Source organism: Talpa europaea (genome assembly GCF_964194135.1).
Source record: "Talpa europaea genome assembly, chromosome: 12".
Taxonomy (NCBI): Eukaryota; Metazoa; Chordata; class Mammalia; order Eulipotyphla; family Talpidae; genus Talpa; species Talpa europaea.
The window spans coordinates 93,239,765-93,266,162 of NC_140079.1; the positions used below are offsets into that span (position 1 = coordinate 93,239,765).

The 26,398-nt window shown below is 51.9% G+C and overlaps 1 protein-coding gene across 1 annotated transcript in view; it reads right to left on the bottom strand.

Moving 5' to 3' along the window:
- The window catches only part of XYLT1 (xylosyltransferase 1), a gene marked incomplete at both ends in the record, with an annotated part of 272,575 nt that extends 246,628 nt beyond the window's left edge, over nt 1-25,947 (bottom strand). The window contains one exon of the mRNA XM_084250520.1: nt 25,618-25,947. Within this exon, the coding sequence (XP_084106646.1) occupies nt 25,618-25,947 (330 nt within the window). The remainder of the gene's footprint in view (nt 1-25,617) is intronic.
- Between the last annotated feature and the right edge of the window lie 451 nt (nt 25,948-26,398).

The following is a 26,398-nucleotide window of genomic DNA, read 5'->3' on the forward strand; positions in this document are numbered from 1 at the left end:
ACACCGAGATTACACTGAAAAATCCAAATTCCCATTTCTTTTAAAACCTGAAAGATAACCCTGGATTTAATTCTCTCATCAAATCCAGACAACTGGAACCAAGGAGTCACTGTCCTTTTTAAGGAAGAGTATTTGTTCTTCCATTCACCACAGTCTTCACCAATACCTATCACCTACACCTGTCCAATGGAACATACTTACCATTCGCCTGACCTTAAGGGTGTTTTTGACCTTTGATTTAATTCCTTAAAGGCTTGCTTCCATTAGAAAGTCTAGGACATTTTTTTAATATCAAGTACTCTAAGTAGCAATGCAAGAATAGATAATAAGATTAAATCTTCCCTAAGGAAATCCTCAGCAACAGTAAGTCCCAGATAATGACTGAGGATAAAGATAGAGGCAGATCAAAAGGAAGATAAAGAGCAAGCTCTCTGCACCACCCTCTACACATGACCCAAAAAATGAGCTGCCAAAGCTTAGGCATCATTTTTTTTAATTTTTTTTTTTGCTCTTCCTAGCCCATGTGATGATGAATTTTGTGTTCCTTGATTGGCATGCCCAGATATTTGGTCAAATATTACTTAGAGAATATCTGTGAGGGCTTTTCTGGATGAGATGCATATTTAAATTGGTAGACTGGGTAAAGCAGATTGCCCTCCTTAATGTGGTGGGCCTCATTCAATCAGCTGAAGGTCAGACTAGAACAAAAGCCTAGCCCTCCTACAAGGAAGGGGGCAATCCTCCTGCCTGACAGCCTTCAAACTGGGCCTTTGTTTTGTCCATGCCTTCAGACTCAAACGGGGTCATTACCCTTGGTTCTTGAGTCTTCAGCCTCCAAACCAGACCTTCACCACCAGATCTCCTAGTTCTTAGCATTCAGACTCTGACTAGAGCAATCCCACCAGGGATTCATCACTACTCACTGGCCACAGATCTTGGGGCTTCACAATAGTGTGAGTGAATTCCTTATGATAAATCTATTTTTTCTCTTTATCTACATCATGTTAGTTGTTTTGCTGGAGACACCTGACACATACACCCTCTTCATCCCCTAAAGGAAGCTGTTACTAAATTGATGGCACAGAACTCAGAGTTGGTGGTAAATCAGGATGAAAACACTAGGGGATGCCCCACTCTCCCTGTGACTGTTGTTTAAGATGAGGAGACTCAACTATCTGGGGTTCATCAGCTGCTACAGGCTCAGTGGAGAGTTGCTGTTAGGTTCATATGATCCTGTGGTGGACTGGGCAGAGGTCCCCGACCTCAACTCTACGTCCTGAGAGTCTCCAAAGAGAAGAAATCAAGATCACCTTATTCCAATTATCACTAGAGACTATGGCTTAACCTTATCCAGAAAAAGCAAGAGGATCATTATGAAGATTTGTACTTTATTTTTCACTTTCAGCTTTTCCAAATTTTCTCACTAGGTGTATGTTACTTTAATCAGCAAAATGATTGATTCCTTCTGCCTCCAGTGGTGTAGCTGAGTATTTAGAGACTGGGGGTTCTGGAGCCAGACTGCCTTCACCACCAATCTGTGCAAATCCAGGCTTTGCTCTGTGACCCGGGTCTGACACACCTTCTCTAAAATGGGTATGAAAACAGCAGTTACCTCACAGGGTTGCCAGTGTTCAAATTCAAGCAAAGCCTGAACATGTGCCTGACAAGTAGCAACTGTTCATGAACTGTTTGTTGCTTTTATAATATTGATTTATTGTATGTCTATAGAGAATTATATTCCTAAAATAGAATTTATATTTTATAATATTTATTGAACGCCTGCTATAGGCCAGGCATTAGAAATATAGTAATAAACAAAATTAACTTCCTGAACCTAGGAGTTTTATCCTGTCTAGTGAAGGGTCAGGAAATACACACACACACACACACACACACACACACACACTCCCTCCAAGTCATTACTGAAGCTGACAGTAGTGATTTCCATCAAGGGAATGAAGCAGGTATAAATAAGACACAATATTGACCAGGGGTGGATGCGAGGGTTCACTTTAGTTCTCAGCACGGCACTCAGCACTTAAAAGATGCTCAAAAGATACCTGCTGAATTAGAGTTGATTGGACTGACTTAGATCAGTGATGGAAAGATCATGGAGTTGGGGCTGCGGGCCCATCACCCACCTAAGGAGGATGCTCTCCCAGGTCAGGCTCATCGCCAAACTTTCCCTCCATTCTCTCTCCCCTGGTTGACCTCAAAAGGCCTCGAGCTGGCCCCCCGCCTCCAAGCTCACCTTCTCCTGTTACTCAGAGAGGAAAACACTTCTTATTTTGAAATAGCTTTAAATTTGCAGAAAAGCTGCAAAGAAGATAGTCCAAAGAGTTCCTGGGAGCTCCGAACCCGGCTTCCCCAATGTGCCCACGTTGTCTGACCCCGATCCATTTACCCAGAGCAGGAAATTAACATGGGTGTCAGGCCCTGCACTCACTGCTGGACTTTGGATTTCACCAGTTTGTCCACTAATGACCTTTCCTGTTCCATGATCCAATGCAGAAAACCACACTGCATTTCCTTGAAAGCTCAAAGCTGATCATTTCCCTACTTTCAACTCTCCAATTGCTTCCCATACACTTGGAGTTAAATCTGAACTTCCTGCCCTCCTCTCCAAGCTCCACACAAGCTGTACCTGATGACCTGTCCCTCTGTCCCACCCTCCGCCCCCTAAGTGTGCCCAGGTCCACTGGCCTACTGTCATTCCTTTGAATCCCAAATTAGTCCAGTTTCCACACTTGCTGCGCCTGCTGTCTGCAAAGCGATCTGCTCAGCTGTTCTCATAGCTGACACTGCCTCATGTTTGGGTGCACAAGGGGATGTCACCTCCTCCTGAGATCATTGAAGCTAAACCAGTGGGCCCTCCTCCCATACACACATCCCTCATCACATACTCTTCTTTCATTTTTCGTAAGAGCACTCGTTGCTGGGACTCCCTGGTGGCACAAGGAGTTAAGCCTCAGCACTATTAAGTTACCTGCAGCAACTGCAGCACGAGTTCGATCCCTGGCCAAGGAGCTACCCACATGGCGCAGCAGACCTCTCCTGACTCGCCTGCTGCTCCCCTCAGCAGAGTATTTCAGTCAATCTGGCTGTTCTGCTCCCCATTCTGTCTGTAGTGAATGCTCTCACTGGCCCCTGCACCTCTGGACTACACCCCAGCTCTTGTATGCATAAATAAAAATAAATCTTAAAAAAAAAAAAAGAGCACTCATTGCTCCCTGGACTAATCCTTTTTACACACTGATGATTACAGGGCCCTTTGCTAGAATGTAGGGCCCTTTTCTGTCTTCCTCACCATTTCAAGTGTCTAGGCACATAGTAGGTGCTTGATAAATATGTGTGGTGCTACAGGTTGAAGGAACATGTGGAGGGAGGACATCTTTTGTCAGCTGCTGGCAGATGTGTCCCTTCTATAGTACAGCGCCTGCACGCAGTAGGTGTTCAATTTGCTGAATGTACATACAGGTCACTGATTTCCCCCAGAATTTAGCAGAGTGCCTGGCACACCCACTGCCTACGTACTGGAGGAGTGGGCTTTGAGCATGTGTCAACCTTTTTCAAAGGAAGAGGTGGCCACCGAGTCAGTCGGCTGGAGCCGGTTTTCTGACCCAGGAGTCTCTCACAAGGTCACCCGTGAAGCAAGCTGGGAGCTTCCCGAGAGCTACAGGACCTCTGTTTGGGAAGCACCTCAGCCACGTGGGGCTGCACCCCAGGCTCTGGCAAGGGAGCACCCCACCAGTTCAGGAGCCACCGCCACCCCAGCATGGAGGCTCCCCGGCCGCAAGAGACACCAAGTTGTGCGGAAAGCAGCTGATTAATACCCTTGGAGGGTCTATTGTCTGACTCCTGTCACCAGAGGAGAAACAGCTGTTTACAGTTTGTTTATTCATCTCCCTTCGGAGCCTCTGTGAGGAAACACAAACGCTCGTTCTCCGGGGCACAATTCACCAGCTGAAAGGAGTGAAGAAAACGGTGTTTATTTTTAACAGGATAAAGAGGGGGGACTCGCAGGAAGCCTGGACGAGCAGGAAGGCAGCTCTCGAGGAGGTACTAAGCCTCGTGGCGATATCCTGCACAAGATGCCCCTCTCCCCCCCCCCTCGGGAGACTAGAGTCTCCTCAAGCTCCCGCCTGGCCGCTTAGCCCTGGGCCTCAGCGGGCAGCCCAGGCGCTGCCTGCAGGGAGCTCCAGGAGCTGAGAAACTGGACTGGCTCTGCAGGCTTGAAAGTGAGTGAGCCAGGGGCCTGCGGGGAGCACGCCCACCTGCTGTCAAATGCAGGCAACCCCCACAGGGCCTTTACAGAACACCTTTGTCAGCCCTGATGGAAGGCATCTTGGACTTAGGAAAACACTAGGCGGCTTTTGTCATCTGCCGGCCCCTCCAGAATGTCAGCTTCCGGAGGCTGGGACCTCTGTTTTGTTCATGGATGGAATTCAAGTCTCAGAACAGTCCTGCGGGGGCTCGGGGCCCTGTAACTACTATGGGCGGGTGAGGAGATGACCATCCACATTCACAGGGTTGGCGCCTGAGGCCCTGCGCGGCCAGCGGCACCGAGCACCTGGGCGGTGCTGGTGCCAATTCGAACCAGGTCTTTCCACTAAAGTAGGTGACCTCTCTCCGAAGTTCCAGAGTGTCATCTGTCCATCTTTCCACCCTGCCCTCCACACAGGGCTAGAGGAACGAGGGGAACCTTATTTTATGTCCGCAAGTGTTTGTTTTTAGGTCAAAAGAGTAATTTCTTTAATTGTCATAATAGCTTTTTCAGAGCAGGGCCTGTGGTCAATCCCAAGTTACAGATGGAGCCTGAGGCGGGGGGAGGTGACGGGCCTGGTCCAAGCTCAGACAAGAGGGGCGGGTCCAAGTCCAGCCAAGACCCTGGGCTGCTCACAGCTAGCGGGGTAGGCCAAACAAGCCCAGGTGCCAAAAGGAGCGCTCCTGCTAATCCTGGGGCCAGATCCACTTCCAGAAAGATCCATGTCTCCTCTCTGCTCTGCAGCCTCTCAGGCAGCGGGGAAGTGGGGGGAGAGGTCCCTGGTCTACACTCCAAGGCCACCCTCCCACAACCCGGGACACTGCTCTGCACTTGAGACAACCTGGACCCGGCTCAGAAGGGAGACTCAGCAAATTGCACCCAGGAAGGCCTGACCCGACCAGAACCCAGACCCCCCTCCCTACTCGCCCACCTCAGCTCACCCCTTCACGGGACAAGGGGCAGCCAGCACCTGCTCTGAGTCCAGGGATCACAGCCAAGCTCTCTGGGCAGACACAGGGGAGCCTCAGAGCGTCCCCTGGGCCAGGGGAGAAGGGAGGCTTCCCTGGCTGCTCCCTCCCTTGGCGAGCCTGCAGACTGGAATCTCCAAAAATGGTTTTCACAACTCAGTTAGCGACAATCAATTATTCACGACCTTGCTTCCCACAAACTCAAAGACTGTCACTGTTAGCAAGATAATTTCTGGACTCTGCCCAACAGCCCCGCTCTGAGCTGTCAGGCAGCCCAGTGTTTATTCTCTCCCTTCCCCAAAGACCCCCGCACAGCCACTGCCCACTGCCCACCTGGATGCTCAGTGGAGATGGGTGGGGAAGGCCCCTGGGAGCCCACAGCCTGGGAGCGGCCGCTCCCGCCTGGTGACTCACCGCGGGCTCTGGGGACCTCAGTTCAATCCAGTGGAAAACAGGGCTCAGGAATTCCAGCCCCTCCGCCAGGCTCTGGGATGGATCCCGTGTGATTTTATGAACCGTTTAGGCTCTGAAAACACTGTGTTCTGCAAAAGCCCAACATGTGAGGGTCTCTCAGACACGCTGACGCCCTGCCAAGTCCATGGTCAAGAATGTTCCGTGCTTGGCAGAGATGGAGAAGCCATAAAGACCACCATTAGCCGTCGTCCTCCAGAAAACGCTCCCGCACCCCAGAGGAGGGAGGCGCTCCAACACCCTGAGCTCGCGCTCGGCCGGACCTTCCCTGCAAGCCACTCTCTCGCTAAGCCTCAGTCTCCACATCTGCAAAGCCAGAAAGTAAGAGCTGCCACCCAAGCACAGCGGTCAGGCTGAGAAAAACAGCACATGCAAAAATGCACAAATACTCAAATCCGGTTTGGCACAGCAGACACGTGGCTTCCCGATGAAATGCGAAGACCCCGTCACTTGTAAGATGCATCACTGATTTATTGCAGGGTGACGGGCGACGTGGGGTAACATGAAGGAAAAACACACATCGATTGTAAAATCCATCCCACCATCAGAAGTACTATTTACGATATGTTAAAAAGAGGCCTCTAAAATGAAGTCAATTATTATTACCGTTGTCATTATTACGACTGTATTAATTTGAGGTGAGAAGTTGGGCACAGAGAGGTTATGGGACGAACTCAAGACCACGCAGCCATCAGAGCTGAGCTGGGATCCCAGCACCCCCGAGGGGGAGGGGGGAGGAGCAGAGTCTGCTCGGCCACTCCACCCCTCCAGCTCTCCCTCCAAGATTTAAAGTAGTAATTTAAGGTGATGAGACACTTTATGGTGATTAATATGTGCCAGGCACTGTGCTAAGTGAGCTCGATACGTCAACTCACTTGTTTCTCCCAACAACCCTCTGACGCAGACACCGTTATCCCCCATCTCACAGAGGAAGACGCCGGGCACAGAGGCCGCTCACCTCTCCTAACCGCACAGCTGGCAGGGGACAGAGCCGGGACTCAAACCCAGACAGTCCAGCACCAGAGGCCATGTGCTGACCTCATCCATACAGCGTGTCCCCCAACTGAGACAAACAAGGACCACAGGGTGAGGGAGGGGAGCAGAGAGGAGCGGCATGAAAATACCATGGCAGGTTCCCAGTAACCCCCACTCCCAGGGCACAGTTCCTCATCCTAGGAGGAGCCCAGTTCATGCTTTACTGCCTGTGGAGACAGGCCAAGCCTGCAGCCCCACGGGCATGGGGAGGAGAGATCCTAAAGGGGCAGAAGCAGAGTGGACACTCACCACCTCCCTGCCAGCAGGAGAGGACCCCGGCCCGGGCTGGGAGAGGAGACCCTCCCTGGTCCACCTGGGTCCAGGCAATTCCCAAGTACATCAAGAGGATGCAGCCTTAGGTAACCGGTGGCCGCAGGCCAGAACTTCTGGGCGAGAAGGCAGATGTGCCGCTGACCAGCTGGGTAGCCTTGGGGAGTTACTTCCCCTCTGTGCCCCACTTCCTGTATCCAAAGCAGTGACCTCATCACAGGGTATTGAAAGTATTAAACAGAAAAGGCTTGGCCCATGGTAAGTGCTTAATAAATGGTAGCTGCTATTATTATTATTATTATTATTTTTTTTTTTTAATTTTCTAGAGGCATGTCTTATTTATTTATTTATTTATTTATTTATTATTTGTTTGTTTGGTTTATACATGCACTGGGTACAGTCAGAAGCATGGGAGGGTGAGAGAATTCACCAGAGCCAGAGCAGGGAGCAGAGCAGGCAGAAGGACCGAAGTACACTGCTGAGGGGAGCAGCGGGCGGCAGGAGAGGTCTGCGCGCCATGTGGGACCCTCCTCTGGTGGCCGGGGAGCAGCCGGGGATCGAACCGGCTGCAGAGGCTGCAGGCAGCTTCGCAACCCAGCGCTCAACCGCTGCGCCACTGGGGAGGCCCCTATTATTATTATTATTAATGAATGCTTCCGTTATTAATCATCATCAACAGCCTCATCAATAGGCCTCTGCACTGGTACTAAGAAGACAAAGTGAACCCCGAGTTGCTGTCAACATTGGGGAGCTGATAAGAAACCATGAAGCCACACATGATCTTAAGTTCTAAGAAATCGCTGGCCTTTGGAGCTTCAAGAGCTCTGAAGCTCTTGCTTTGAGAGCATTATCTTTCAGGCAATCTCTGAAGACATTTAGTGAGCAACTACTGGATGCCAGGCACTGTGCCAGCCCTGGGGTTCCCTGATGGTGTCAGTGGGCCGTGGTCCAGCTGGGGGAATGATAGGGGCTGTCCACGAGCTCGTCTGAGGAGGCACCAGTCACCAGGCAAAGGGGGGAGGAGGCCCTTTCCTGCACATGGCCACCGCGGCTCGGCCTTTGCAGCACGGCCTTGTACCGGGGAGCAGGAGGGCGGGGTGCTGGCTACTTCTGCAGCTGGGTGCAGCCCACAGCTGGAAGGAAGCACTGACATATGCAACCAGGGCCCAGGGAGCCACAGAGACCTAAACTTGCAGAACACGGGGACCTTGAAATCTCGCAGTCCCCATGAAAAATGAGGAGACTTAGATCCCGAGAGGCTGGCTGAGCCACAGCAAGTGAGGTGCAGATCAAGCTCTGGCCCTTCCGACTCCCCAAGTCCAGATCTCTCTGTCCTGACTTGAAACTGGTGATAGATCCCAGCCCAGCCCCCACTGCCGGCAGGCGCTGGGGTCAGGCCCAGGGCCAAAGGCTCCGCTCTCTGCCATTTCTCTGGGCCAGCACTGCCAGGCCGGGTTGGCGCCGACAGGACTATTAAAGGAGAAGGGGTGAGTTTCAGTTTGGGGGTAAAGAGAGAGACAAGTTGGGAGGGAGGGCATCATTCCTGAGGCATAGGCAGGGGTCTGAAAAGCCCCAGCAAAGCCGAGGTGTCTCCTGTGGGCAACAGGTGGTCACAGCAGCAGTGACCTTTCTCCAAGAAAGGCCCTTGGGGACAGAATCATTTCATGCAACCATGGTGAACATTTTTCATCAGTTCCATCTCCAAACACCACCCTGCCTAAAGCAAGGATTTTAGGTTTTTGGAAAATGGGTCCATTAACAGGGCTGCAGGGAGTCTTGGGTAAGACTTGGGTAAGAGACGGTCTTAGAGCGGCCCTCTTCCTCCAATCCCTGGCTGACCAACTTATGGCTGTTTCACCCCAAACGTCACCTCCCCCCAAAAGCCTGCCCGGCTCACCCTTACCCCTGTTACTCACTGCTTCCTCCTCCAGAACTAGCTAAGGGTGAGCAGGAGCCTGGTGCATCCACTGCCCCCTTCTCAGCTCATGGCACTACGCCCTGGCTAAATCTGCACAGCAAACACTCACGTAAGACTTCTAGCCATGCTCTGTGGTATCAGGACGTTGGCGAGAGTACATCCAAGTAAATTCCCCACCAACCAGGTCAGCTTGGAGACTCTTCTGCCAGAGTAGCTCTGGGCTTAGTGAGACAGGAGGAAGCAGCGTGCCCGTGGCCCTAGTCCTCACCCCAGCAGGGAGCTCAAGGATAAGGAGAACCTGGCTAGAAAAGACCCAAGAAAACAGCAAACCTGGGGGCAAAGCTGGTGAGGAACCTGTAGGCAAGAGAATACTCTGCAAGACAACACGAGGCCCTGCCAGCCTTACTGTTACAGGCAAGGGGAAGTTGGTCTGCAGAGAAAAGGCACAAGTTACCCTCCCTTGATGTGGGCAGGCTAAGAGACAACCAACTTCCCCTGACCCACCCCACCCAAATCACATGCACATGCATGTCAGTGACCCCTCCCACTGCCCGCTGCTTCCTTTACTCACCAGCCTTCAAAAAAAGTTGAACAATGTGGGGAGTTAGGACCTCACGAGCTCTTAATGGATTCTAAGCCTTGGGGAAGCTAAAGAGCATTTTGTGCTGTGAGACAGAAGGATCTCGTAGAAAATGCTGCAGCATTTGTGTCCTGTTTTATCAAGTCCTGTTTTAATGTGTATATGTGCCCCTTACCTCTTTGTTTTGTTCTCAATGATTTTCACGGCGAGGACTCTCTTTTATCAAATAGTTTATTTAATCACTTCCCCTTTAAGATCACAAGCCAACATCTTTTTTAAAAAAGGCTATTCATTTTCCTCTGGACACAGTTTTGGCCTTATCTCATAGGTTTCTACATGAGGTGTTCTCGCTGTCATTAAGCACCACATAATCTGAAATTCCAGGTTTCATTTTTTCTGTAAGAGTTATCTAGAAGAAGTTTAAATTCTAAGTGATTAACATTTAGAGGCTAATTTTACGATACCTTATTATTTTATAAATGAGGTCTGAAAGACTTCTACTTTTGAAATCTATTAGTATTTTTTGACACAAATTAATGATCAATTGTAATTACAATTGATCTTAGACCACCCAGAAAGCAGTTTTTACAAAGGTAATCTCCTAGATAAACTTAGACAAATACACACACCCTTTTGTAAAGTAAGTCAAAAGATACCAAAAATGTTTTCTTTTAAAAAATAAACATCCAGGGCCTCCCTGGTGGTACAAGGGGTTAAGCATAGAACTGTAAAGCCATCCGCAGACTCTGCAGCACTGCAGCACGAGCTCGATCCCCGGCAGGCCAGGGAGCAGCCCACATGGCACAGCAGACATCTCCTGTCTCGCCCGCTGCTCCCCTCAGCAGTGTATTTCAATCAATCTGCCTGTTCTGCTCCCCACTCTGTTTCTGGTGAATCTTCTCACCACCCCGCCCACCCCGGAGTTCTGGTCTGTACCCCAGTTCTTATATGCATAAATAAATCTTTAAAAAAATAAATTAAAAAAATAAACATCCAGGGCCTTCCCAGTGGCTCAGCAGTTGAGCGCTGGGGTGCGAAGCTGCTCGCGGCCTCTGCGGTGCCGGTTCGATCCCCGGCTGCTCCCTGGCCACCGGAGGAGGGTCCCACATGGCGCGCAGACCTCTCCTGCCGCCCGCTGCTCCCCTCAGCAGTGTACTTCGGTCCTTCTGCCTGCTCTGCTCCCCGCTCTGGCTCTGGTGAATTCTCTCACCCTCCCGCGCTTCTGACTGTACCCAGAGCTTGTATGTATAAATAAATAAATCTTTAAAAAAATAAATAAATAAACATCCAAACAAAGAAAGTAAACAAACCATTCAAGAGAGGGAGTGTGGATGTGGGGCGGAGGAGACCCAAGCCATCAGAACTTTAAGATGCAGCTTCTCTGATCTAAAACTCCACGTCCAGGACGCACAGCTCCTCAGGCTAAACTCAGACTAAAACTGAGGCTCCAGAGTCTGACTCACAAAGAACGGTACAGGAAGTCCTCACTTAATATCATCCACAGGTTCTTGGAAACCACAACTTTAAGCAAAACAATGTAGAAGGAAATCAGGTCCTCAAATAAGGTCCCTTATCTCAGTGTCGGCTGAGATTGTTTTTTCTTGTCAATGTTACAACAAAACCACGTTGAATGAAATGGCATTATTTGAAGACTGGCTGTATATTGTAGCTGAGATGGGGTTTTGACACCACTAACCCCTTCATGGCTGAATCCCAAAGCATCATTAAAACAGTCTCCTCTTGTGACATTCCTTAAGTTTGTTCACTGCACAAGCCACGACCAGAAGGCAGGCTGGCAAGGTGGGCGGGGTAGAAAAGGAAGCTGGCACCACTCTTTGAGGCATCCCAGAAAAAGTATTAAGTCATTTTTCAGCCAGGGAAGAACAAATCTGCAAGACAGGTGGGTGCTAGAGAATCCTGATGTGCTTCTCCCTACCCTGTCAGGGCCTCTGCCTGCAAAAGTGGGACAGCAAATGGAAAAGGACTGATGTATGGGCAGGGACGCAGGACCGGCATGGCCAAGCAATACTGACAACGCACACCCTGGCAGGTGCTTGGGGGGAAACCTCGGAGCACCAAAGCTGTGGCCACGTACATCATCTGCAGTCCCCAGAGGCATGTTTCAGCACGGGGTTTCAATGTGAAATGCCATGTGCCACTGCAGGCTAGTCATCTTGCTGGAGACGTGAAGTTGTATTCATTTGCTCCCCAGCAAGAAAACTAGAACAGCGAGAGATAAATAGAAGTCAATCAAAGCAGAAAGTGACATGGAAACAACTCACCTAATTCTGCCAGAACTGTTTTGCTGCAAAAAGATAAGAGCCCTTTGGACAATCTGGTTTAGGTAAAAGAAATTAAATAATGGCACCATTCCCAAAAGCAACTAAAGCAGTTAACATCAGGCAGGGGAGGTGCTGAGCGGGAAGAACAGAATTCCGCTGATGAATTGTGGTTCTACTGACCCTCCGTTTTGCAAGACTAATTACCTTTTTGAAAGTAAGCCTTGTACTGGAGTTTCAACACATCAAAGTAGCACCCAGCTTTATTCCCTTGCAGGAAGGTCAGATGTGCAAATTAAAATACACTTGTCAATCCACCCATGTACTTAAAAAGTGGTTAAATCAATTCCTCTCCTAGGTATAGGCCCAACCAAAGTGTTTACGAAGTATCTGTTGACCAGAAGACGTGCACAAGAAAGTTCCCAGCAGCTCTCTCTGTAATGGCCAAAAATGGGGAATATGTGATACATTCTGACATGAACTACCCACCAAGGTGAATAAGCAATTACAAGCAGAGGAACCATACAGATAGGGGGTTGGCCAACTGTCTTTTGTTTTCTGTTTTTTACATTTTAAACAGGTTTATTAGGAAAAGGGGAAAGAAAATGAGAGGCACCTGCATAGTCACAAGTGGGCCGGAGACACCAGTCAGCCAGCTTTTGTGTAAAGGGCAGTAAATATCCTGAGCTTTGCAGGCCCTGTGGTCTCTGCAGAGATCATTGATGGCAAAAGCTGCCAGAGCCTGTGTGTCCACACATGGACGTGGCCCAGTTCCAAGGACGCTTTCCTCCCACACACTGTACTTTAAATTGTATGTATTTTGCATAATAAGAAATTTCTTCTTCTTTTGAATTTTTTTCCCCAACCATGTGAAATTCACGCTGAGCTCACAGATCATATGAAAACAGACATGGGGTGGGATTTGATCGAGAGCTGCCATTTGCCAGCACTGATGTAATCTCAAATAATCCAATGTCACGTCGTGCTAACCAGTAAAACAAGGCAGGCGCGACGAAGTACGGAATGAGGGAGTCCATTTCTAACAAGAGGCAAAAGCAAGAGGGGTCAAAGGTCATGACAGAAACTCCCCCTTGGAGTTGTGGGGACTGGAAGAGGGAAGAGAAGGGTCAGGGTACAGGCCCTAACACTCCATGCTCCAGGCCAGGGCTCACGTGACATTCAACTGTGGTCACTGGGCAGAGCTGTCCATTCATGATTTATGTGCTTTTCTGTAAGTATCTTCAACTTCAAGCAGAATTTAGCAAGTTGTTAAAATCAATCAGCTTCAAAAATAGAAGCGTAGAGAGGATCACAGCCATCCAGTTAGATTAGCTAGCACACTTCACAAGGGCCAGAGATCAGCCGCTGCCCAGGATTTACCAACATTAATAACATGAGGCAGATTCCAATTGCCCCTCCTCCAGCTGTTAGCACATCTGCTTCCAGGACAAGGTGTATTTCATGGTATAAGGGATAGAGCTCCCACACCACTCGGGGAAGGGATGGCTTCCCTTGGCGTTGGTGGGAAAAGTGGTGTCTGCCCGATCGCCAGCTCCTCCTCACCTGGAAATCTGCCCTTAATACAGGAACATAAGCAGCATCTGGCACAACATGTGGCCTTCAGCCTGCGCTGAAACCTGTGCTGGACCCATACGGAGGAGAAAGGCCCAGCCTGGCTTCCGCTTGATTCCAAGAAAAGATGCATTTAATTATTTTTCTCCTAGACAGCAGCTGAGTCTCGCTGAAATCCGTGCTTGTAATTATTGCTGTAATTATTATTTTAATACAAATCAGCAACTTATCAAAATATTACCCCGGAGATGCTATCTTGCCACTGTAAGACTATAGACGGGAGGTGGACGCCATCGCCCCTGCCCTGTGAGCCGGTGGGCACCATGGTAAGGGCACTACCAGCAAGGCCACAAGGCCAGCTTCAGCAGTGCCCAAGTCCATGGTCATTTGCCAGCCGGCCTCTCTCTAGAGCCACGTCCTGTGCTGCATTTTATGTTGCAGCTCAGCCTGGAGGGGAAAAGCACTCACTGCGGGGTCTCAGTGGTTCCTGCAGAGGATTCCCACCCCGAAAAGCTCTCTTCCAACTCTGTGTGGGGCACATAATCAGTATAGACAGACTCGGGTTCCCTGGCCACACTGGCCGACTTCAAATTCCAGGCTATGGCTATGGGACTGCGGGCAAATCCTTACTCTCTCTGTGCCTCAGTTTCCGCATCTGTAAAGGGCAGTAATATCATAAGGTCATTGTAATGACTAAACCAGAGAACCTACAAGGCACTGCCCAACACGGTGCCTGGCATACAGCGGGCATTTAATGGATAACAACACTTATTGCCATTACTATTCTGAGAGCTGTAAACTCAAATCCCAACAGCAGTGACACAGACGATGCAAAACACAGACCAAAAAAGTGAAGAGAAAACAGTCACCAGTCAGGGGAGGCAGGGAGACTTCCCATTACAGCTGTAATTACTAAAGGTCATTTATAAGGAAAGAAGAAATAACAGACTTTCTGTGGCAAACTGGAAAGGGGGGGGGGTCTCGTTTTACTCCCCCTCAAATTGTTACTTCTTTGGGAACAAAGATCTCAATTTCAAGTTAAGAGGATCCCCAAATTGCATTTTTATTTGAAATCACTGATTTCAAATGTTGACCAGTAACTACATTTTTTTAATTGGAGAAAAAAAAAGTCCAAAGAAAGGGGAGCTGAGACTATCCCAGGCGCAGTCCAGCCCGACCCGCAGCCAGCCAGGTTGGCTTCATCAGAATTTTCCAGCATCCACTTTGGCTGGGGGGTTGATGCCTTGCGCTCGCTCCAATAAAGAGTTCATTTGCTCCACATTGATTTTCTTTTTTACCCAAGTAGAGAGCCAAGACAGCAGTCAACCTCTCAGCCTTAGAAGAGTTAATCATCTATTCCAGGCCCATTTGCAAACTGCCCAGCTTTATTCTTAACACCTCCCTGAGGTCATCTCCACCCCTTCTTCTCTGTCATCACCTCCTCTTCTAAACAAGAGGAAACAGACTAGCATTCAAAAAACGATTCCTCAATAGGTCTACAGAAAAATCAGGTCATGAGTGTCTTTTACATCAGGAATGGAATCTTCTGTTACGCCGAGGACCAGCAAATGGGGTTCTGTGTTGGTGTCTTTTGTAACAGCTGCCCCTTCTGAGTTGGGGATAAAAGAGAGACAATGAATAGGCTTTTATTTCAATGAGAACATCTGCAAAGCATGGGCCTGCATTAAAAAATAAAGAGAAAACAGTCACCAGTCCGGGGGGAAGGGAGGGGACACTTCCCATTACATCTCTAATTAATAAAGCTCATTTCACAAGGAAAGAAGAAAAACAGAAAGCACTTTTCCATAGCCCCCAAGAAAGGATGTTTAATGAGCTAACCACTGTATGACTTGATCCATCTAATCTGGTTTTAATACTATCCTTAAATAATGTATACATTAGCTCTCCGCTACCAACAGCATTTGTTTATTTTATTAACGTGAGCCTGGTTGAGTGCTAAGACTTTGCGAAATTATCACGCGGTCCTTGGGCTCTGTTTTTATTGCTTCTCTCCTCGCTCATTATGAAATGATGAGTTGTCTCCGCTGCCCTTTGGAATGGCTGCTCAAGTTGTAGTGCGGTTCTGAGCTCCTGCTTCCGAGCAGGAGGGGCCTTGGCTCAGGGTTAAGTGAATGGAGTCACTCCGGGAGCACTGGGGGACCCGCTCATCACGGCTAATTTCATGCCCGACACAAGGGGGACGGAGCACAAACAGGCCCCACGAAGCAAACACTCATTACGAATCCAAGAGCCGCAGCAGAAGTGTCTAGTAGACTCTCCTGGGGAGCTCCAGAACTGCAGCGACAATGCAGGCAGCACCCAGGAAGGTCAGAGGGTCCAGCCCAGAGACTCGCACTCAGCAGACCCAGACCACGGTTCCTCCTAACAGCTAACTCAAGTCCTTCCCACTTTAACTTCAGAACAAAACCCCAGAGGAGCAGCATCTTCAAACCGGTTAAGCCAACATTCCTGAGTCTTCCCAAAAGCCCTTCATCACTCGGCACCCAGGCTGAAGTGGGGATCAGGATGCCTTTGCAGGTTAATCAACTTCTTTTACTTAAATGCTACCTGGTCGGAATGCTAAGCAGTAAAAGCCCTAACACTCTCCTTTTGATTGACTGGTTATAGTTACCTACTTTCCTTAATGCGCATTTAAAAGAAATTCATACCTGTGACAAGTTTTTTTTTTTTAATGTTCACCCCCAGGAGCAGGGGGCGGTGTGTAATTGGGATGTCCCAATTCTGGGTCTGGGTGTGGGTTACTTGGGTGTGTCCAGTTTATGGAAATTCATAGAAATGTATAATTAGTAGAGTTCAGTTTTTTTAAAAAAGAAGCATCTACAAGAATAAATACAAAATTGCAGGCTTGACTACACTCTGCACGATAGGGATAGACCTTGTATAGATTCTGTATAGACACAGATGGACATCACCGCAGCTCTCTGCCATCTGCCCGGGCAGCACCTCCGACCACTGGCTCATGAGAACTGACACACATGCCATACTTGGGGCTCCTGGGGTCAGCCTGGAGCTCTGGCAAAAGGCATCCATCCAAACTAAGTCCTCCACCAAAAATAAATAAAATGAACTCACCCCCTTCAGAATAACTTTTCACCCATGGCTGCTTATTATCTCCCAGCACACCGACTGCCTCCATCACTGTACTTACAATTTGATTTTCTAATTTTTCTTGTTATTGTTGATGGTGGGGGGGTCATCCTGCCCCCAGACCATGAGCTCCAAGAGGGCAGGGTCTTTGTGTCTCTCTCCCTCTCTGCAGTGTGGGGCACACAGCGGCCCTCAACTGCTACCTCTTGAGTTAACAGACAGATGGAGGAGTAGGTGGGAAACCGCCAGTGGATTTCACTCGCCCAGTGGCTCCTTGTGCCCCCGGGATTATGAGACCAAGTGAAGCATCCAGATGTTCTCACATTCTTCACTCCAAGACTGAGGATGCCAGCCCCGTCCACCTTCCAAGAGTTTTCTGAACTTTAAAGCCTATTCTCATCTGTTTCTTGATCTAGGTTCTCACAACCCAGGGAGGTTTATTAGCATCATAATAAATAGAGATGGAAGAGGCAAGAAGAGATGGAAGTCACAGTTCCGTCCTGATGGAGTTGGGACTGAGCCAAGGAGTTCTGGAATGTTCCACTTTTCTACCTGCCCCTCTCACCCATGACCCTACTGTCAGCTCTGACAACTCTCAGAAAACCCAAGACAAGTTATTGGGGGGCAAGGTTGTGGGGTGCACAGAAAGAGGAAGGCAGATGATGAAAAATATTACCCGTACCCTTAGCAAAGGAGAAATCAGTTTGGGAAATAAAAGAATGCAGGATGGTGTTTTAGTTGAGGGCACCGCCCTGGAATAGGCCAAGACTGGCAAGAATTTGCATATTCTGTGCATCTGCCATCAGCGAGGGAAGGAGCCATCCCCAAGCCCAGGGGAGGCCAAGGCCGTGGAGGTGGGTGAGGGCTGTTAGTAACCCCCATGGGAGTAACTGAAAGGTGGCCACAGCTACTTATTTTCAGCTCTTCACAGCAAACACAGAGATATTCCAAACACAATAGCCGAAAGGAGTCAAGTCAGGTGTCACCAGTGAAAGATTTTGGGGGTGGGGATGGGGAGGCCCCGGGAACCCAGAGGGTGTCAGGGATCCCATCCTTGGCTTGACCAGTTGACACCAAGCAAGAATGCGGCCTAGATCTTGCCAGTCTGTAAGAGCATTTCCAAAATCCACGTCTCACTGCATATTTTAATCCTTAAATTTCGGAGCCTTTTAATTTTAACATACACTGTGGGCCAAAGAAAACCGGGCCATGGACCGCGAATCTGTGGGCCCCTCTTTGCAAACGTCACTTATGCTGAGGCGCATCGGGAAGTGAGCAGGAGCATGGGCCACAGACCAGAGCTCTGCTATCACCTGACCCTGCCCATAGATGCCTCCAAGCTGCCCACACAGCGGATGAGGAAACTGAGCCCCCAACGGATGAGTGATGTGTCCAGGCCATGCAGATATCAACGGCAGAGCCAGGCTGTGAGCTCCTGACGTCAGCACACTGCCCCCCACCCTAGACACAGGACATGCTCACAGGTCCCGCAGCATCAGGCCACCTGCTACCCTTGCAAACTTCAAGCAGCGCAATGGCATTTCTAGGCTCCTTATGCAGCTGTTTTAAGACCTTGGGCCTCATAATTAGTGCAGTCCAGGGCTCATGCCTGGCAGTTTTGTGGGTGGTGAGAGATGTGAGGGCTTGCAGGTTCCTGCATCACACTCTTCCTGTTCTCGGCCTGTCCACAAGACACCGTCCTCTTGAATCCAGGCGGCCACCAGGGGGAAAGGAGATGGGCAGAGAACAGGCGAGGATGTAAGAGGACTCGGCCTGCTGGCAGAGCACGCGCCGGCAGCTGCCCTGAGCCTTGCCTCTGTCTGTCCTGCTCAGGAAGGCAGTTCTGGGCTCGGGTGAGTGGGTGGGTGATGGGGATGGACGCTTGGATAGATGGGTGCAGGCCTGCCTGTGCCTGTCGGTGTGAACAGATAGGAGGGAGGGAGAAGGGATAAGGCAAAGGGGCTCACCGAGTCTCTGCTGGATAGAAACTAAGAACAGAGCCTCTGGAGCCACCATCAGTGTTCAACTCCTACTGTGGCCCATTCTCAGCTCTTCAGCTTGCATACGATTTATTGCTTTCATTTTGATAAAACTAATCAATAAAATACAGATGATTCTAAAAGCCCTTAACTTGCAGGATGCAGCTGGAATTCAATTAAGACCGTGCCCGCCCAGCTCGTACGCCCAGTGTCCATACAAGGCAATAGAGACAAGGCGTCCTCCGCAGCAGCATGACCCGTACGGTGTCTGTACCCTTGGGCACAGATGGACCTTGGCATCCACTCTTCTCCCCATAAGCTTCTTTGGGCTTAAACAATGTACCTCGTGGCCAAGGATTAGAGCAAAGGATTCCCTGGGAGGAGAAAAGCTTGTCCTTAGAATACAGCCACATTCGTCTGGATCAGATGCTCAGATAAGCCGGCGGTCACCTGCTGGGACAAACCTGGTCTTCGACAGAACAAATCCATATGGTTGCCCTCAGAGGATCCTGAAGGGAAAGATATTCCCCCCATATCCCCCCTACACACACACCAAAAGACTGGAAAATGCCCCTAGGGTCCCACCCCTTCCCCATCTGGCTGGGTATCTGGGCTTCCAGTTCCTGTTGCTAACAGTGCCAGTCTCTGGGCTCTGCTGTGTGAAGGGTGATGGTGACGCCCCCTCCCATCCCTGGCACCTTCAATGTAACTTGTAATGTCTCCGGCTCCCCGCGGCGGAGGGGCCTAACTGCAGGTACCAGGGGCACAACCTGAACAGATTCTGCGGTCAAACGGGTAGTTTCTGTTGAGAAGGAAGGAAGTGTTCACGTGGCAACCGGGCTGGGGTTGGCGGAGATACCCCGGATACCCCACGGTGGTGAATGAAAGGCTGTTGTGCTGGCCGGGGGACAGGCACCCCCACCTCCCCTGGCTAGAGAGCTGAATCCAGACCCTCCCTCGCTTCTGCCCCACTGCTCCCTGCACCACACTGCACACTCCATGACAGGGTGGGGTGTTCTCTTCCAGCACCTTAAAATCCTGCCCTTGGGGCTGGGCAATGTGGCAGAATCAACTCCCTCCAAGCCTCCAAAGGCGAGTTCTCGGGTTCCCGGGCTGGGGGCCTTTGCAAGGTGATTACTAGAGGGAGGTCGCTGGGTAGAGCTGGGGTTCAAGTCTGGGCTCTGCACTTAGGACCATGGGCCCTGGGAAAGTCACCAAGCTCCTAAGACCTGTTTCCTCTCTGCAGCATGAGGAGGAAAAAAGTTAGTGTCCCCAAAATGCCCAGGACAGGGTCTGACCGGATTAGGTCACGGGACTGTTGACTCCTGAGATCACACAGCAGCCGGTCCTGGACACCCACTACTTGCATCAAAACCACACGTGAGGAGACCCGTTTGACCAGAGGCTGATTGACACAAGCAAGAGAGTTGCTCACGCGGTCACAAAAGCATCACCAAACTGCTAAATCCAGACCCAAACACATCTAATATGAAACCATCATCTGTTCATCCAGCCATTTTCCAAGCCACGTACCCAGGATGGTGGGAGGCTGGGGTCTCCCTGTGGCTCAGAGTCCAGGGCTCACCTGGACAGGACGCCCTTCTACAGCAGGGCCATCCACCCACACCTGCCTCACCCCGAGGGGGCACCAAGACGCAGGTGAGCCTCACCTGAATGGCGACAGGTGTGGGAGGAGACCGGAGGAAACTCGCAGACAGGGGAGAAGGTGCCAGCTGTGCCCAGACAGTATCCCCAGCCAGGAAGTGATTTTTTTTCTCATCAACACTGTAGCGAAAGGGGTGGGTCGAAAGGATACAATTCAAGGAGCCGCTGTACATGCCTCGGAATAAATGAGTCAATACAATACCTGGGGTGTCAGAACTGCCTCTGAGGCCCTGTTATTACTGTTCCTATTACCCTCCTCTCTGTCTGGCCCCCTGGAAATTGCCTAGCGGCCCCTTTTCTGGGGTTGGCACTTTTTTAGGAATCTGCAGTAAGAAGTAATAAAGTGACATAAAGACCTTCAGGAATGATTAGGCTGCCATTAGGGTTTTTCAAAGAACTACACAGGTAAGGAGCTCAGACGTGGGTACACCAGCTGGACTGGGGTGCCCCTGGATTTGGATTCCTGTTCTGCTGCTCCCTGATGTCATCATCTTAGCAAGCAAGCCGCTTCACCTCTCTGAGCCTCAGTTTCCTCATCTGTGAAATGGGGGTGGCAACAGTCCCAGCCCTCAGAGTCAGGACAAGTTCCTGATACTGTGAGGAAACACTTACAAAGCCCTCAGCTTACTGCTGCAGATGTCTCTAGTCGGCCCTCACAAATGGGCAATTTCTAGTCAAGAGTCCTCAATTTCATATTAGTCAGGTAACGCCTAACGCCTGCTTCCATCCCTCCCGCTTTCTTGGTAGGCATTTAATGATATATGCAATACATCTAAAGGATGCTGGCATACAGCTGGTGCTCAATAAAAGTGAGCACGCCTCCCTCTGCTGCATCCCTCTCTGGCCCAAGGTTGGCGCATTGAGGAGCTGGACCGGATGCTTGTTCTCCTCCGTGGATTTCACTCAAGCCCTGCCCTGCGTGGGAAAATGAGTAATTGTGACAACCTGCTTGTGCTCAGGCATACGAAGAATTTCTTTTTAAGAATATCAGCTCACACTGAAGTATTTATCATATGCCAGGTCCACACGTGTTATCACATTTCACCCTTACAAGCCTCTGACGACGCCCGGTTCACAAAGGAACACAGCTAGGAGGGCTTGTGCAAGGGAAGGCAAAATGCAGAGCTGGGAGTTGAGCCCAGCAGGCCAGAGCCATGGACACTGGACCAAGGTCTCTCTCAGTTGCACTGCGGCCTGGCACAGATGTCCTGTGACTTCTTCTGCTGTTTCCTCTTCTCTTCCTTAGAACTTGCCTTTTGTTGCAGTTGAGTTTGGATTTGATTTATTTTTTATTTTGCCCCAAATGACTGTCTCTTTGGTGTCTGATAGGGAGGCGTGGATCGAGTCCACAGACACGGGAGATGCAAAGGGAGAGAGGCAGAGCTCTAAGTGACAAGCCTACGACAGTATTAAACAAATGACAGAGACGTGGCCAGTCCTGACCCCGTGCTGTCCACCCAGGTCAGCCTTGTGCACTTGGTCTTTCTGCACGCAGATTTATGGCCCTACCTATCCTAAATAGCTCTGGATGGGAGGACAGACCCTCATGACAGAGATATCCTTAAGGGTATTTTGTTTTCCGGGGAAACTTACACACACTCACATACACACACACGCTGTCAGGTATTTGTTCTCACTCAAAAAAAATTTCCTTTTCCATTAAGACCAAGGATCAAAGTTGGATAATCCCCAGCAAATAGGAATGGATGCCTCAGCTCCCTATTTGCAGAACAGCAACAAGCACTTTGCCACTCAACCTTCTGGAAGATAAAAAAAATTCACAAAGAATTACTAAACTAGAGAGACAGTCTGAAGTGTGAAAGACTACAAGGAAAATGAATATAAAATACATACGTTTAGGTGTATAATAATTCCTGCATTTATCTATTTTATTTAACACTTTCCAGTACATAATTAAGCAGATGGCAACGTCTGCAGTAAGATAAATATTGTTCAATGGCGCGTATTCCTGTGTACGAAGTGCAACGCACTGCTCGAGCAAAATAAAACCCCATTGAGAGTGTGGGGAAAAAAAAAGACAAACCATCAGTAAAATACCCTCTGTTCTCTCCAGTCTCAAAACATTTGGATGGAAAGGAAAGCTGCACCCCTGAGGCTCTTAGAACCAGAGGCGATCTGGATACAGTGAACCAATTTTTCAAAGTCACTGCCAATGCCTGAAAAAGTCCTGAGTTATCTGAGTAATGTGAAGTATGAGAAATTTCTGCCAAAAAATCAACATGTCAAAGGGGTCAGACTACACAGAAACCCCAGTCTCCTTGAAAACTGTGTGTATGTGTGTGTGTGTGTGTGTGCACGCGCGCGTGTGTGTAAAGGCAATAAAAATTAGGTTTCTTAAATGAAGTTCCGTGAATAACAGCTTATCTAGGGGCATGGGCCGTAAGTGTGAGAATTTCAAAAGGATCGCTGGTGGCCCAAGGAAGCACCTAAACACGTTCCATTAATGTCAGCTTTTTCATTTTCTCTAAAATCTACTCCGAACCTGTAGTCTTTTTGATCCCATCCCCCCACACACATATTTTCTGTCTCTTTATGAGTGAGCCCATCTGTTTCTTCAATTCTGGGATGACTGTAGAGTCCACAGCTTAGGGAGACCCTCTGAAGCACTCGGTAGCACGCCCCAAAAATCAGCTGCCAGCCACCCAATAATTCTAATTTTTTAGAGCGCTGAAGAAGGCCGTGGGGAAGGGAGTTTGCAGACTTTCTGCCGGGACCTGTCGATACCACTACGCTCACTTGATCTGCTTGAGAAACTGGGTGCTTTTTCTAGACATCTCAAGTGCACTGCCAAAAGTGCAGGCAGCCTCTTCTGTGGGGTGCAGCTCCCTGGACACTAAAGGGCTCGAGGAAGCAGCAAGGTCTAGTTTAGAAAATGCTCTCTCCACCCTGCTAACCGGCTCCCTGGGGCACATCAGCCCCCACTACCAGCAGGGACACACTTCCCCCTGGATGCAAAACCCACAACTGACCCCCCACCCCCACCCCAGCCAGGGAGCACAGTGACGAAGCATCATCTCCCAAGCATGTGCCTCACTAGCCTTTACGAGAACCATCTGGAAAATCACAGGGAATTATTTTTTTTAATGCCCTGCTCCTGAATCTCCCTCCAAAGCCTCGTGCTGGCAGCCCCGGCAGGGTCTGCAAACCCACCACGTGTGGCAAGGGTCTCTCCGTGGTTTGCAGACCGGTCTGGTCCTCTCCAAGCTGCGACCCAAGCTCTGGAAGCACCAGACTTTGGGAACAGCCTGCCCCCTTCTGGTCTCCTTGAGCTCCACGGAAGGGCAGGGGCTGGGTGGGCGCTGCTAGAGCACAGACCCCCCCCACCCCACCCCCCCCACACACAGCCTCCCAACAGGTCTGTTCTGTGGTTTCAGGCTCTAGCAGGGCACAGGTGTCGATGTGGGGAAAGGAAAAGAGAGAAGACAGACAAGTAGGGAAAATAAAATACAAATCCAGGGGAGAGGACAGTAAACGGCAGCACGGTAGACAACTACGAAGAAGGGACAATGGAAAAAAGAAAAACCACATACATGTCTATATTGGAAAGTGAGGAAATTCAGACACGGAGAGGTGGGGGGGGCAGGGGGTACTGAACTTGCAGGCTATGAAAGCAGAGTTTCAGAAAAGCAAAGCAACTCTGCTGTTGGGACTGGCATTCCGAAAGGAATGGCCAAGGAAAGCTGGCGCCCACCCACCTTCCCAACAGCAAACCTCTGCGTGGCTGAGCTGGGCGGAGAAGGATAAGACACTGAACTGGACACACGCACAGAGGGGGCACGGATGGAATCGCCAAATGTCAGCGACCTAGGAAGCAGCCAGCCAGCCAGCCTCCATTCTTCTCCCCACTTGCTTCAACAGGTGGGATTTGCACCCAAAAGGCATCTCCTGAAGCCCATCGAGACCCCGGATGCAAAAGACACGCTAAGCCCCATGCCCTGTGTCCATCCTATCCATCCTAAGTGTTCCCACCAGCAGGCCAGCATGGCGCGTCTGAACCCCCTCCCACCCCGCCTCCCAGAGGGTTCCAAATCCAGAAAGAACTTCTAGTTGCCTCCTGCCCAAGCATCACTGCCTACAGACTCCAGGTGTTCAGGGGCAATGTTGAGAGTACCTTTAGCCATTAAAGAAATAAATAAATAAAAGACCACAGCACATCGAGAATGCACTAATCCCATCAGGAGTCCCTCCCCCCAAAGAGGGAAGGACGTCTCCCTGCTACCCACGCAGCCCAGCCAGCGACGTGAAATGCCATCGCATCGTGTCTTGGGGCGGCTCAGCCCACGGGCACAAAAAGCCTCCCTCTGACAGAGAGGCCGGCTGTGGACTCCAGAGAAGTTCAGCAGATCAGAAGGCATCACGCTGTGTCCAAAGGCAGCCTTCAGGGAGGGCTCCCCAAGTGAGGACCGACAGAGGCGAGCATTCAGTGCCCGAGGAGCCAGTGTTCCCAGGGGCTGGGAGAAGCCCCGCAGGAAAGTGGCTGGATGAAGTCACAGACAGACACACGGTCCCCTGTCATGTCTGCAGACAGACACTCACACCCACTGGGCGCCCAGCCCCGGTCCAGACTCCGGGGCACTGACCTCCCGCCCTGGGTGCCCCTGGGTGCCCCTGGCTCCCGGGGCTCAGCAAGGCCACCCAGTGGTGTGCAAGGCGTCCCGAGAAGATGGGAGGCAGGATAAGACGCCTCGAGGGCCCCAGAAGATCTGCGGAAGCAACTGTTTGAGAGCCCAGGCTGTTCACCCCCCTGTTGGTGCAGCGGGACACACAGCCGGCGACTGGGACGCACGGCAGTCAGAGCGCAGAGCCCACCGTGCAGGAGAAGGGGCATGCCCTGCCCCTGGGGAGGGGGTGGGCAAGCTGGGGAGGGCCCGGAGAGGGCAAGGTGAGAGGGAAGGTGGAGACAGGCGCGGATCAGACACCCCAAGACAGACGGGCGGCGCCCGAAGTAAGACCAGGTGCCCGAGACGGAGCCTGGAGCCAGGGGCCCGGCTGGGGACGCGGGACGCGGGTTCCAGGCTGCCTCTCGGGCCGGGTGGAGCCGAGGCGGCGGCCGGCAGGGGACGGAGTCGTCTGCCCCCAGCTCGGCAGCATCCAGGGATGCGCCAGCGCCGGCGCCAGCCGCGGCGGAGGCTCCCCAGCACGATCCACGCACCCAGACAGCGGGCGAGGCACGACACCCACATGCACGGAGCAAGTCGGGGCGCCCAGCAAGAGTGACTGGGAACAGAAGCCCTGCCAGGCGCGGGTAACCCCCAAGGCGCCTCCTCTGGAGCCAACTTCCCCACACCCCCAGAGGGCAGTGCTCAGACTCGGGATGGGGCGGCCCTGGGCCGCGGAGCGGGGCGCAGACCCCACCCGGCTCCGGGGACAGAGGAGGGGCCGGCAGGTGGTCCGGGGTCCGGGGCTGGGGGCGCGCGGCGGGTCGGGGCGCCTCTCCCGGCCCGCACCCCCCCCCCCCCCAGCGCGCGGGGCGCGCGGGCATCTTACCAGCGCGCGGGCGGGCCGTGCGCCCCGGCTGGCCGGCGGCTGCGCCCGGGCTTCTCCGGGGCCGCCTCCCCGCGCCCGCGCCGGGGGCGCCCGCCCTCCTCCGCCGCCTCCTCGGGCCGCAGCCGGCCGGGCGGGCAGGTCCCGGCGCTCGCGGCGCGGGGCCGGGGCCGGGGGCGGCTGCTCGGCGCCCCCGCGGCGCTCGCCGGCCCCGGAGTCGAGGCTGCTGAAATTCCACACGACCAGCGTCTGCAGCAGCAGCACCGTGAGCGCCGCGAGCAGCGCCGAGTGCGAGCGCCGGGCCAGCCTCCGGGCGCACGGCGCCGCCACCATCTTCCGAGCGCGGCGGGCGAGCGGGGCGCGGGGCCCCGGGGCGCCCCGGGCCGCCCCCGCGCTCCCCGCGGCTCCCGCGGCCGCCGGCTCCGCTCGGGCTCCCGCTCGGGCTCCCGCTCGGGCCGCCGCCGCCTCGGCTCGCGCTGCTCCTCCTCCTCCGCCGCCGCGGCGCGGAGTTTTCAGACGGGCAGGACCCGCACGTCACCGGGAGGAGGGGCGCGGGCGGCGCGGCCCAGCCGCCGAGGGGGGCGCCGGGGCGCGCGCGCGGGGCGGGGCGCGCGGGGGGCCGGGCCCGCGGGGCGCCCCCCCACGCCTCCCCCCGGGCGGGGGGCGGGGGGCCGCCGGGGGGCCGGGGGCGCGGGCCGGGGCGGGGCGGGGCGGGGCCTGGGGCGGAGCGAGGGGGAGAAAGGGCGGGGAGAGGAAGGGGGTGGGAGCGAGCCGGGGGTCCCCC